Genomic DNA, 14,296 nt, shown 5'->3' on the forward strand with positions numbered 1-14,296 from the left:
CCTTCCTGTAGCCACATGTACACTAGGAGTGCTTATGACTGACTCAGTACAGTGACAGCTTCCTGGTGGGATAGCTCAGGTGGGTTCAAACTAGGATCCAAACATGCCTGAGCTCATACCTACTAGACAACCAGAACACAGAAAGAAGTAAAAGCAGGGTGCTTAGTATTTATAAAGGCACTTGTGTTATAAGGCTATTTAATGTTCATAGAGTAATTCTAAGCCGAACTTCCTCTCCCAAGGCAATCTTCCGTGTTATTCTCTGATAACAATCCAAGCAAGTGTAATAGCAATTATCATGCACATCAAAACAAGTATAAACTGTTCTCTTCCTTGTCATTGCTAGAGTATCGCAGTAAGCTGGAGGAAACCCAATGGCTGTTGTGTGAGATTTCAGCAGTCTCATCACAACAGACTATCACATGTATAGGTGAGTCAGGGCGGAAGAAGCTGAACTTGTAAGGTGTCCAGGGCAGGGCTAAACCTGGAATTCCAGTTTGACAACTTTCTATGTTCTTTTTTTATAAAACAGAAATGTAGGTAAGGACAACAGGATGAAACTGACATTCTGAGATAATCAAACACAAGCTCTGACTTGCAGACAGACAATCATACGGCATTAAAACATATTCTAGGATCAGTGAACTCCACAGTGGAAAGCGTGAAGTTTTAGGACCCTGACCCTTTGAGCATACTCCATGGTAAGTGTATGAGATAAAAAAAAAGACATATGGCTGACTTGGCCTTGTAATCTCCAAGTCCTAATTTCCACTCAAAGCCTCATCTACATATGGTGTATTTTGAATATTGAAATTGTTTTAATTTATATAGGAAGAGTAAGCCATATCATGTGTTTTTGTTTTTATTTAAACTGTTAATAGCATGCTGTTGATTGTGCTTATGTATATATGAAACTATATAATATATTTTTATCATTTAATGTTGCTATAGAAAATTTGGCTTATAAAGCTTGGAATAGATATATTTATGGGTAATATAAAGCAGATCTTGTCCCTAAGCAGTAAATATGAACAAAAGTTCTGCTGTATAGTTTTATTATAGTTAGTTTATTTACTGCCAACGTCACCCCTGTTATATATATATATATACTGTGTCTTGTAAGCAGATCTTGCTTCCTTCCTTCCTGCTAAGCACATATACATATGTTCCTCTGCATCCCTCCCCCCTGCTTAAATGTTTCTGTCTGATTATGCCCTTTGCCTTGTTCTCATCACTTGCTTGGTCAACAGACCAGAGTCTCACAAGTGTCCATCCCTGGCCAGCAGATCAGGATCTCACAAGTGTTAACCTGTGACAGCAAACCAGAATCTCAATAGATTACATTCCTGGCAAGCAGACCAGGACCTTTACAACTGCTCGCAGTTGAAAGGAATTATGAACAGTGTGAAAAGATGCCAAAAAAGGGAGTGTGCATGTCAAAAAGCGTATTCCTGACTAATCTAAAACCACATTATTTAATAAATTGTTTCCAATACTTTCTAGATCCAAGGAAAATTGTTAATTTACCTCAGTAACATTTCATATCTATGCGTTTTTTAATGCTTTTTACGTTTTGCAGAAACTCACTACAGTCCATTGAACATAGTTTCCCACATTCACATCTATCTGTTTTCAGCCACTGCATTTTTGGAAAGGGTCAGGGACTTTTTTCCTCGCAGTAGATTGCAACACGCATAGGTATGAACCAGACCTAAAGCAGGGGGTATGTAAATGTACTTTTATGCATTCTCAGGGTGCCCTGTGTCACTTTCTACTTGGGCATCTAAATTTTTAACTTTACAGAATTCTATAGGCCCAATATTCATTACAGGTAGACAGCACTATATGGTAAGATATGCAATATGTTAAAAAGGAGCTTTTTTACCATCTGCACTGGGCAAAAGTCATCCTTGGATATACACCATTTCAGGAAAATGGCTATGAATATGTTTAGTGAGAGAAACGTGATAAAGATAAATATTATCAAAAAGTATAGTGATTGCTGCCTTAGACTAATGTGCTCTGAGATGGCTTTATGGACATGTATATGCATAATGCAGTGACATTCTTTTTCTCTATGTGTAGTATTAGTTGTGACAACTGTTAAAGCTGCTATACAAGAGAACAAAATTTTAATACAGGTGCTGTGAGGTGTAGCATGTCCTGCTCAAGAAGTCTTTTGTATCCTGAAGGAGAAGCGTGTTGCCCCAGAGTGGTGTGGCTCCATGAGCAGTGGCCAGTGATACTGATTTTTTTTTTGTGTGGCTTTTATGCTGGGGAGGGATTTGGACGTCATTTGATTGTGATTTTTCTTCCCATGGTAAAAGAATGATGCCATAATCAGCTGAGCTATGATACACTATATTGCGAAAGGTATTGGGACACCCCTCCAAATCATTGGATTCAGGGATTCCAATCCCCTCCGTGGCCACAGGTGTATACAATCAAGCACCTAGGCATGCAGACTGCTTCTACAAATATTTGTGAAAGCATGGGTTGCTCTCAAGAGCTCAGTGAATTCAAGCATGGTACCGTGATAGATTGCCACCTGTGCAATAAATCCATTTGTGAAATTTTCTTGCTAATAAATATTACGTGGTCGACTCTTAGTGGTATTATAACAAAGTGGAAGCAACGGGAACAACAGCAACTCAGCCATGTAAAATGACAGAGCGGGGTCTGCGCATGCTGAAGTGTACAGTGTGCAGAAGTCGCCAACTGTCTGCAGAGTCAATAGCTAAAGACCTCCAAACTTCGTGTTACCTTCAGATTATCAGAACAGTGTGTAGAGAGCTTCATGGAATGGGTATATATGGCTGAGCAGCTGCATCCAAGCCTTACATCACCAAGGGCAAAGTGTTGGATGCAGTTGTGTATAGCATGCCGCCACTGGACTCTAGAGCAGTGGAGACATGTTCTCTGGAGTGGCGATTCACACTTCTCTGTCTGGCAATCCGATCGACATGTCTGGGTTTGCCGGTTGCCAGGAAAACGGTACTTTCCTGACTGTATTGTGCCAAGTGTACAGTTTGGTGGAGGGGGATTATGGTATGGGGTTGTTTTTCAGGGGTTGGGCTTGACCTCTTGATTTCAGTGAAGGGAACTCTTAAAGAGTCAGCATAACGAGACATTTTGGATGATTTCATGCTCCCAACTTTGTGGGAACAGTTTGGGGATGGCCCCTTCCTGTTCCAACATAATAGTGCACCAGTGCACAAAGCAAGTTCCATAAAGACATGGATGCGCGAGTTTGTGCAGGCCAGGAAAGTTCCTCCACCCCAGAGTCCTGACCTCAACCCAATAGAACACCTTTGGGATGAATTAAAGTAGAGACTGTGAGCCAGGCCTTCTCGTCCAACATCCGTTCCCGACATCACAAATGCGCTTCTGGAAGATCGGTCAAACATTCCCATAGACACACTCCTAAACCTTGTGGACAGACTTCCCAGAAGAGTTGAAGCTGGTATTGCTGAAAAGGGTGGGCCAACTCAATATTGTACCCTATGGACTAAGACTGGAATGCCATTAAAATTCATGTGTGTATAAAGGCCGGCATCCCAATACTTTTGGCAGTATAGTGTATCATCATTGCTCTAGTACTTTTAGCTGTGCTCCTAAGCCTATGCTAGAAGAGAAAAGGGGAGCAATAGGGCATTTTCAGGTGTCCGCCTCTATCAACACAGAGGACATGAGGGCACTCTTTACATCTGGAGGAAAAGAAATTTAATCTACAAACACAGAAAGGTTTCTTCACAGTGAGAGCTGTGAAAATGTGGAATAGACTCCCTCAAGAGTTGGTTCTGGCCAGCTCAGTGAATTGCTTCAAAAAAGGCCTGGATTCTTTCTTAGATACACAGAATATAATTGGATACTAACATTTATAGGTAAAGTTGATCCAGGGAATATTCGATTGCCTCTCAGGGGATCAGGAAGGAATTTTTTTCCCAGCAGGTGCAAATTGGATTGTGCTTTGCTGGGTTTTTTTGCCTTCCTCTGGATCAACTGTGGGTATAGGATTATAACTTTTTTTTTTTCTATGGTTGAACTGAATGGACCTTTGTATTTTTTCAGCTGGACTAACTATGTAACTATGTAACACCAATGCCATGTGATGGGACCCATGTGGGGGTTTTGTAAAATTCTGGAAAACATTTTTGGTTGTACCTATGCTGTAAAATAATTCCCCTAAGTCTTAAGAATAGTAGTAGAAGTATAAATAGTAACCAGTTGCTGGTAGAGGGCAGTAGTTGAATGCCTAGCTTGTTGGGCTGTCAAAATAAAAAAAAGTGGAGAATGGGAGCTGGGTGGTAGCTATCTCCTAGATTGTAAGCTCCAAGGAGCAGGGCCCTCCTAACCCTCTTGTATTAAACTGTATTGTTGCTGTATTGTCTCCCGTTATATTGTAAAGAGCTGAGCAAACTGTTGGCGCTATATAAATCCTGTATTATAATAATAATAATAATAGGCCATGGGCTTGTTGTGAGCTTGTACAGTGAATTTCATGACTGTAAATCTACCAGGTTATTGGGCTACACCAGGTATTGTGAACAGGGTCTTTCACCCTACACATGGGGTTCCCTTACCGTGTCACACCCAACAATGCCCCAGGCCAAGCGGGAACCACTCTCAAGGAAATTCAACTTTGGGTGCTTCTCCAACTGGGAGATGGGCTGTACACTGGATGAATAAACTGAACTCCAGGTAATTCACTGGTCCTGTGTCATTGTACACCTATATCTGAACTGTTTTTAGGAGGGACATGCTGAACCTATGCTCACTCCACCCATCCAGCGTATCTCACTTCCAGTGACAGAATGGAGTCCTGCCATGCACATAGCAAGGACCTTTTGTGTGCATTTTGTCTAATTACTCCCCTGTACCTGGTGATTAGGCCGAGGGCCTTCGTGACGCTGATATGGAGTCGGACTGTTATAGGAGGGAGCCTCTAAGGTAAACTGTATTCCCAGCACCAGAAAACCAGTGCAGGCTTTTGCTGATATTCGTGTTCATAGTACAAATGCTCAGTCTTCTGAGCAAAGAGACATTAGATGTACTATTCCAGTTTGTCATGTTCGTGCACACAGTTACACGCACTCACACCAATTAGAATGCGCCCTTGGTGCCCAATGACCAATTTAAACTGGTCTGTCACCATGAGCAATTGCTGAATGGTCTTCAGCTTGTACCTGAGACCTGATCCGCTGAACCTGTTTACTTGTGCATGACCCGGCTTTCCCCTGAACTTTGCCTTTGCTCCTGCTTTAACCTTGTTAATCTGATTACTCTGAACTCAGCCTGTTTACTGGACTTGTCTTTGCCAGCTGATTCTGTACCACACTTCTCGACTGTTACTGACCTTGTCCTGCTTCCTGGACTTGCTCTGTCTGCTGACTTGGTTCCTCATGCCTGTCTGTCACTGGTTGCTGCCTGCATACTGGCTCTGCTAACATCTCATGCTCAAGTGCCAAGCTGCTCCAGCATCCTGTCCTGAGGACTGCAACCCCCAGCTTCACCCACCTAAAGAGTGGACTTCGCCAACCAGCTACTCCTGCACTTGTGCCACTCCGTGCTTTCACACTCTGTCTCCACCCTCAGGAGTGTAGGGCATTAGGTGCAAGAGAGCCCTTCAAAACATTCCACTCATCACCAGATACGTGATAGAGCCACAGAAGCAACCCCCTCGCTACTGGAGGACACCTCACCTAGCAAAGGTACCATGCTTCACAACAGGCTGCTTGTGCTGGCCACTGGCCTCTATTTACTCTTGACAACCACTTTATGGTCTTTTGCACCCTGTTGACTTGAAGAAACTGACTTCAGACTCCAATATGCTTTAACGGACCCAAGCTTCAGATGACTGTGTGTAATGTGCTGGTTATGTTCATACACCTCTCTGAATAACTTGAGACCAGGCATAACAAACTAACTACAGTAGGCAACCTGCCTGCAGGCTTGTTGAACTCTCAACTGCAGGCAGCTTTTTGTAAGATGTACTTTTTTCTCTGAAAACATGGCTGTGACTGCCATCACTGAATCTCTGAAAATGTGATTACTAGGCCATACCATTTCAAGCACAGCAACTCTTTGGTCCTACTGTTTACCAATTTGTGCTGCCTGCCTGATTGGATATGCCAATAGCCACATATCGTAGGGCCTATCCTGACTTGGATACAAACTGATTGGACTGTTTAAGTCCAAAGAAATTGTACTATGATATTGTAATGTGTATTATTATTATTATTATTATTATTATTATACAGGATTTATATAGTACCAACAGTTTGCTCAGCACTTTACAATATACAGGGAGACAATCCAGCAAAGATACAGTGCAATACAAGAGGGTTAGGAGGGCCCTGCCCCTTGGAGCTTACAATCTAAGGTGTATGGCCAAGCTTTAAGGGAATTCTGGGTCTTGACCACCTGAACTATCCTATGCTCTTTCAGGAAACACTTATGATTTGAGACATTCAGCTGAATGCATTCTTTTATTCACTCATTGGGTATGAAGAATGTAAACTGGGCACAGCTTTTTGTTGACTGTGTGAGGTGATTGTGGCCATATTAGTGCACTTGCGACAGAAACAATTGAGTACTGATGTGATACTTTTTTTATTTGCACTAACATATAATTTTAAGGACAAGCTTTTGGGGTATGTCCCCTATCACGTCAGTACTCAATTGTTTCTGTTGACTGTGTGTAAGGTCTAATTTGAATTTCCAGTCCATACTGCATAATGTGCATTTGTATTATATATTAACGTTGTAATAGCTTAATGATATTCACCAACAATAATGATGTATCTTATTATATACAAGCCAAAAGTAAAAATTAAAACAATAATAAAGCCAAGTCCTCCAAGTCCCAACCAACAAATAAAAACAATAATTAGGGAGAAGTCTCCAGTATTTTCCAATATCATGCAAGATCAAAACAAAGAAAAGACTCAACTCCACCATGTCCGCTTGATAGGTCCAAAGGAAACTGTATATTTAGATTGTAATGTGTGTGGTGAAGTTTATTTACATCCAATTAACACCCGTTCTCTAACAATTGTCTGTTGAATTTGTAGTTTCCCACAGTCTGGTGGAAGTGTCAAATGCAGAGATGCATTTGACACTTGGTTATATATAGTTATACAACATTTGCAGTTGGTTATATATAGTTATACAACATAATAGTTACTTTAATTTTTATACCATCAGAAACAATGCAGTTGTGCAGGATACAATAAGTACATAAGAGTTCTCATAAAAAGTCAGTGGCTTGGCAGTCTGTAGAAATATGGAAGCAGTGCTGCTTTGTAATAAGCTGATGGTCTCCTCCTATAACAGGTATATAAGCAATCTCTAATCATCTCTTGTAATGTGTCAACTGACTATGGTGATCTCATTCAAGATGTCTTCATTGTCTTGATTGTCTCTTTGCATTGTTGTTCTCTTCAGATGGGCATGGAATCAGAGTCATATCTATTTTAGCATGTTCATTATGACTACGTATGGTTAAGCATTAACACTTCTTTGGGAAAAAAAGTAATAAAGCCAGGTATCTAGCATTGCTGAAGGAGATCAGCAATGAGAGCCTACAGGTATGTTAAAAGATGCTGAACCACAATTACAAGCTGCTCTTTGAAATAACTACTACATTTTGGTTATTTTATCCATTCCTTTAAGGCCCATTCACATCTATGTATGCTAGCTCATCTCACACCATACACATGTTAGTTGTTGGGGGGCCATTCATTTTCAGGCCCCATTTACACCACACCACACTAGGCTGCAATGCACACATTTTTGTGCGTTGAGGCATGTAGTGGCATGCTGCATTTGGAGGCCCATTCAAAATTTATGAACTGTAATACATCCCAACCAGGGGCGGACTGACCATTTGGAACTCGGGCACTGCCCGAGGGCCCGGGGTCAGTAGGGGGCCCCATGAGATGCCCCTGGTACCTTTTTCATAGGCTCTTTTGAGTTTGGGCAAGGACACAGGGGCCCCATGATCCCCTATTGCCTGGCGGCCCCATGAGTTGTCAGTCCACCCCTGATCTCAATACACAAAAAAATGGCACAGGTTACATTTTGTTAATAGTGCACCATACGACACAGGACACAGTTCTTTGTGATGGGCTATGGTGTGCTGGGATGCCATTCAAAATTAAAGGCACCACAGCACAGCAATGCAATTACTGTACTACACATTGTCAAATTGCAGGTGGAAAGGGAACACACCTGTATTGCAGGACACAGTAACACTGTTACATCGAGGTGTGCTGCATTAAAAAAATGAAACATGTCTGTGTTCTGCTCCCTTGTCATGCGTTTGGCAGCGTATGCATGTTAACATAAGGAGATTTTCTAAGTCACCACAACAGATCAGCAAGGTGTGCATGGGCCGTAAAAATACCTATAATGAAAAATATGCAGGCTGTCAATACTGAGACCCTTCTGAAAATGCAGGCTGCCTGGAATGAGGTATCTGCATACTTCCAGGTTAGTAAAATGCGTTTAGGCAGATCATTCATTTAATTGACCAGAATATTACATTTTGTGTTTAGACACATTTACACATGCTGAGGAGTGTCTGGCATTCTTTTTCCTGCCAAAACTCTCCTCTCTTGAGCACACAAGTGATGTTTTTTTTTCTGCCTCTAAACTCCTGTAAATGCCTATAGACTAGTGTGCTTGGGCACTATATGTTTAAGGTGTATGTTTAGCCAGAATATTTTTTTTTTAAATTTCAGATAGTATAGGGAAAGGAGGTAAGGGTTAGAACCTGTGCCAAGTTTTTATTGCTGCTTGTGTCCACACTGGGTAGATTTACTCTCTATCTTTCCTGATGATCATTGCCAAAACAAAGTGATGGTAAATCTGTCGACAACTGTAAAAATATAAAATCCCACGTACTATGTACAGTTTTTCTGTCACTTCCTGTTGCATCCAAAATAGGAAATAAAGGGAAATCTCCCCGACAGGCCATAGCAACAAATAAAGTGACAAGGGGTTTAACCCTCCCATATCCTATCCCACCACATCTAATTGCCTGCAATATAATGGTTTTGGTTTTAAGACCACTCTACTACTCCAGGTACATATACGGGTCACACATCAATGCAACTCTGTAAACATTAACACGTTATTAAAGAGGTTCTTCACTTTAGAAAAAATCCTGTAGCTGCTAACTTTTATTAAATGGACACTCACCTGTCCAGCACCATTCTCACCCAGGCTAGTTCTTCACTAGTCTCCATGTTTCCGGCGCCAGCATCTTTAACCCCTTAACACCGACGCCTCCTGGCACTTTATAATGGGTTTCTGATGCCAGCAGGTGGGGCAGGGTTTATGACCACTGTGATTGGCTGTTACAGTGTTCACATGATCGGAAAGGTCCAGAGTAACAATCTGGAGCTGTTAGGCGCCGGTGACTGTGTCGGGAGCGTGCAGGGTCAGCACTCTTGGCACAGGTTTTTTTACATTTTGGGTACACAAATATGCGGCCTCTTGGCATCAAGTCCCGCATGTCTAGAGTTTTCTTATTTGCGTAATCGCGAAGAGGTTAACCACAATACAGGCCACTTTCACCCCCTTCCTGCTCAGGCCAATTTCCAGCTTTCAGTACTGTCACACTTTGAATGACAACTGCGTGACCATGCAACATTGAACCCATATGAATTTTTATCATTTTTTGAGACGGATAGAGCTTTATTTTGGTGGTATTTATTCTCCACTGGGTTTTTTTTTTTGCTAAACAAACAAAAAAAGACCGAACATTCTGAAAAAAAAATTTCTTCTTCACTGTTGTGTGCTGATGAGGCTGCACTGATGGGCACTGGGAGGGCTACATTGATTAGCACTAATGAGGCTGCTCCGGTGTGCACTAATGAGACAGAACTGATGGACACTGATGAGGCAGCACTGATAAGCTGCACTGATGAGGCAGCACTGATAGACACTGATATGCGGCACTGGTGGGCACTGATAGGCTGCACTGGTTGTTACTGCTGGGGCAGCACTGATAATCAGGGCACTGAAGATCAGTGCCCTGATTATCAGTGTAAACAAAGCACTGTCAGGATTGCTGGTTATCAGTTTTCCTTTGCTCACACTGTGACAGCGCTGAGGAAAGGAAAAGCAGATAACTGGCAATCTATTTACTGGTGATCAGCTGTGATTGGGCCCAGCTGATCACATTGTAAAGGGCCGCTGTGATTGGCTCTTTACTGCGATCTGTTATCAGCTGTTTCCAAAGAACACAGGGTTCTCATACCTTACCTGGTGGCTAGGCATAGGTCCTGAATCCGGATCGGAGGGCTAAGAAAGGGGAGAGAGGTGTCGGTCTCCTCCCATGGTAGAATGGAGGTGCAGAGGTTGTGGAAACCGGCAGGAACCCATGTGACAGGCTCGGGGGAATCCCGGGGAGGTCCCCTTGTGGTGCTAGGACGGAACGCCGGAGCTGCCTGTGTGCACGGAAGTTACCTATGAGTCACTGCAAAGTGACAGGAGAGTGACAGTGTGAGTGGCTGTAGTTCTCAGCCTTGCAGTCCAGGAGCAAGGGGTCGATCCCTGGAGACACAGGAGGAAACTAATGTGAAACATTTGTGAAGAATTGCAATGTAAAGATCCGGGCATTCAGAGAAAAAGACCTTTAGACACCTGATAAAGGGACTTGGAATTGATCGACCTCCCACCCAGAATATCCATCCATCCATCAATCAATCCATCCATTCATCCATACATCTATATGAAGACAGAGAAATAGCCTACAAGGATTGGGTGAGTTGCCGTGGACAACGCTTTAATATACATATTGTGCCTGATTGTCATTGTGGGAAACTGGATATTGGCAAGGTGGACTGGGCGGGTAAAAGAAGGTGTCGGGTGTCTCAGTAGGTCAAGTGCAAGCCATAGAAGCAGGAGAATGTGATCATACCCTATTTCCACGTGAATACATTTAAATCTGCATATATGATTCGGACTAAACTCTCTTTATAATTGGGGCAAATTCAACTTAATATGAGGAATAGAGCTACGAAAGGAGGAGGGATAAAGACCCCACAATCAAATAATAACTCGAGTACCATTAAGAGATATATGCCAATACAAGAAAAGAGCCCTGAGAGACAAGGTCCTGAGATTCAAAAGGAGATACAGAGAAAGTCGGAGGGAGAAAACGCTAGAATGTCATTCAGAGTGTGAGTTGGAGAACAACCAAAGGAATCTATAATAAATTAGAGCATAATAGAACAAAGTACGATGGAACAATAGGGAGTTATATCTCAAATGCCTATGAAAAAAAAGATGGAGGAAATGTCCCCAAAATTAGAATGCTCTATAAAAAATAAAATGGCTGTGATTCATAAGGATTTGGGTCAAATGTTATCTAGAGTTGAAGAAATAGAGGGAGAGAAAAGAGATGGAAAAAGAACAGAGGAAGTTATCATATAAATTGGAAGATCAAGAGAATAGAGAAAGGAGAAATAATCTGAGGATCCGGGGATTACCAGAGTAAATAGGAGAAGAGGACTTGCCGGGAAAAATAAAAAATGTACTAAAACCCCTTTTGGGAAGAACACCCCTAAAAATGGAGAGAGTACATAGAATTAGACGCCCACCAGGAAAATTGTTAGAAACCCCAAGAGATGTGATTTCATAATTTTGAAGGAAGAGAGAGAATATGGAAAAAGTTACGTGAAACTGATTAAATAAAATTTGGAGAAATGAATTTGCAAATATTCGCGGATATAGCTCCTGAGACTCTGTCCAGAAGAAGAGTGTTGAGGCCATTGCTGGATCAGATGAAAGAGAAGGGAGTTCGGTATAATTGGGGTTTCCCGACCTGTTTGATCGGGTGGAGAAATGGGAAAACGGCAAGATTGAGATTCCCAGAGGATTTAAGAGACTTCTGTGAAAAATAAGAACTGCAGCATGTGGATGCATAGTAGGGTGGTCAGAGGGGACTAATGAGGACTAATGAGAGGTCAATTAGAAGTAAGAATTGGCAGCAAGTTAATAGAAGTAAATAGTAATTGGTTGTGGGGATTGGGGAGTGGGAGTGGGGGGGGGTGGAGGGGAGGAAGGGAGAGAGGAAGGTGGAATGGGGCGAGTTTTTTTTTTTCTCTTCCTCTCTCTCTCTCTCTCCCTCCACTCTCTTAAACCCCGCTTGCTGGTTATTCATTCCCAGGATCTTCCATCAGTACTTAGAGAAGAAGTAAGAGTAAGAATTGAATCAGTAGAGAGTGTCTGGAGCTCCCTTGGGCCTCGATATAGCCGAAAAGAAAGGAAATTCCCTATGGTGGGAATATGGGACCAAAAATGGCGTACCCCATACCCCAAAAAAAGAGAATCGTTAGTGGGGGGGTCCCACAGCAGATTCTAGGGCAATATATAGGCCAAGAGGGAAGGGATGGGATGGGGAGGGAGGGGATATAGGATTGCGGAGGTGGGGGGGGGTGAGGGAACTGTTCATGAGTTAAGTAGATATGGTTTCCCCACCTATAAGTGGAAAAGAATATCTAAGAGAAAACTAGATATTAGATATGAGTAAGATTAATATTTTGACATACAATGTGAAAGACCTCAATTCTCCGGTTAAAAGACACAAGATACTGAGGGAAGTGCATCAACACTCTATAGATGTGGCCTCCCTACAGGAGACACATTTTTCATATGACGCAAACATTAAGTTATACTCAAGGTACTACCCAACATGTATTTAAATAAAACCACTTCCTAAATAAATATACAAATTCAACTCCCCCACAGCACAATCAACACCTTCACCCCTAAAGATGTGTAAATAATATAATACAGAAAATGCTACTAAATAGTTGAAAACTCCTCAATCCCTAGTAAGTCCACAAAATATAAAGCATAGGACTTTCTTATAAATCTAATCATGGATTTTAAGAGAGGTAGTCTAATCATGGCAGGAGATTTTAATTATTGTTTGGATCCACGGACGTCGTCGGGTGTGCAGAAAGAAAGAAGGAAAAATTAAGAAAATTGAAAAAATAATTGTATCAAAACCAATTATTAGATACATGGAGAGTAAAACACCCTAGAGATAGAGACTATAATTTTTTTTTCTTCTGCACACAGATCATATTCAAGATTGGCTTATGTACTAATAGAGCACAGACATTTGGAATGTTTGGTGAAATCTAACATTGGGGTTATGTCTATATCTTATCATGCTTCTGTCACGGTTGGACTACAAATGGGAGGAGAGGGAAACAAGAGGGCCATGTGGAAATTAAATGAGACACTTTTACAGGATCCTGATATTGAAAAGAGGCTTAGAGAAGAGTTAGAACAATTTTTTCTTATGAATGAAACAAAGGAATTATCAGAGGTGACTAAGGGAGGCTCATAAGGTCTATATGAGAGGAATATTGATAGCAGCAGGAACAAAAAAAAGAGAGAGCGTGAGAGGAAGTTGAAGGGGGTAATTGAAGAATTACATAAGTTAGAAATGGCACATAAAAGAAAGCAGGACTGGGATTTATATTGGAAGATCATTCTTAAAATAGAACTGCAGGTGTAGCTGGCCAGCTAAGACCAGTCCTAGGTTGCTAATATGGTTCACATATATGTGTATACCAAACCTGCCAATAACCTCAGTACAGTGTATATGTGTATATGTTAAAGCCAAAAGCAGAATCATTGCTGTAATTTATGTCTTTGAATGTTATATGACATTTATATATTCATTGTGTTAGCAGAAGCAGAAAAGGAAAATATGCCTTTAAGAGTTAGTTAAAGGTGAGCCAATCACAGACAGCCTCACACTGTACAGAGCCTTAACCAATCCCAGCCAGTTTCACATTTGTGCCTGTGTAAACTCCCTGCTAGGATTTTCTAGAGACACATGCTCACCAGACAGAGGAGGAAACAGACAAAGTTCCAATCAGAGAAGCTCCATGGAAGTAGAGAAGGCCAAATAGGTATTTAATGCACTTGTGTGTTCCTCTATTGTTTAACAGTGCAGGTAGATCTGTGTCTAAAAACTGTTGTATGTGTTTACTTGTAGTTCCACCGAATTTACGAATTTACGAATCAAGTCACTGTAGAGTAATCATAATCTAATTTATAAATTCAAGTGAATTTATCAATCTATCGAAATATACAGAACAAATTTATCAAATCTATTGAACCTATGGAGATAAGCTATCGAATCAACCCAATGTAATACGAATTAAACCATTGTAATATGAAAGAAATAAGCCATTGTAAGCAGTGTTATATGAAGAAGATTGAAGTTATTAAAGAAGTTAACTAAAGTATTCGGTGTGCTTTT

The 14,296-nt window shown here is 41.4% G+C and overlaps 1 protein-coding gene across 2 annotated transcripts in view; it reads left to right on the forward strand.

Moving 5' to 3' along the window:
• Window positions 1-541: 541 nt before the first annotated feature.
• The window catches only part of LOC149470742 (transmembrane protease serine 4-like), a 165,215-nt gene continuing 151,460 nt past the window's right edge, over window positions 542-14,296 (forward strand). For both annotated transcript variants that reach the window (XM_089660883.1, XM_089660882.1), the window contains exon 1: window positions 542-701. In XM_089660883.1, coding sequence (XP_089517009.1) covers window positions 699-701 — 3 coding nt within the window. In that variant the 5' untranslated portion in view covers window positions 542-698. The remainder of the gene's footprint in view (window positions 702-14,296) is intronic.

The sequence above is a fragment of the Staurois parvus genome, unplaced genomic scaffold (genome assembly GCF_062004578.1).
Source record: "Staurois parvus isolate SC_StPar_1 unplaced genomic scaffold, SC_StPar_1.0 ptg000032l, whole genome shotgun sequence".
NCBI classification, from domain to species: Eukaryota; Metazoa; Chordata; class Amphibia; order Anura; family Ranidae; genus Staurois; species Staurois parvus.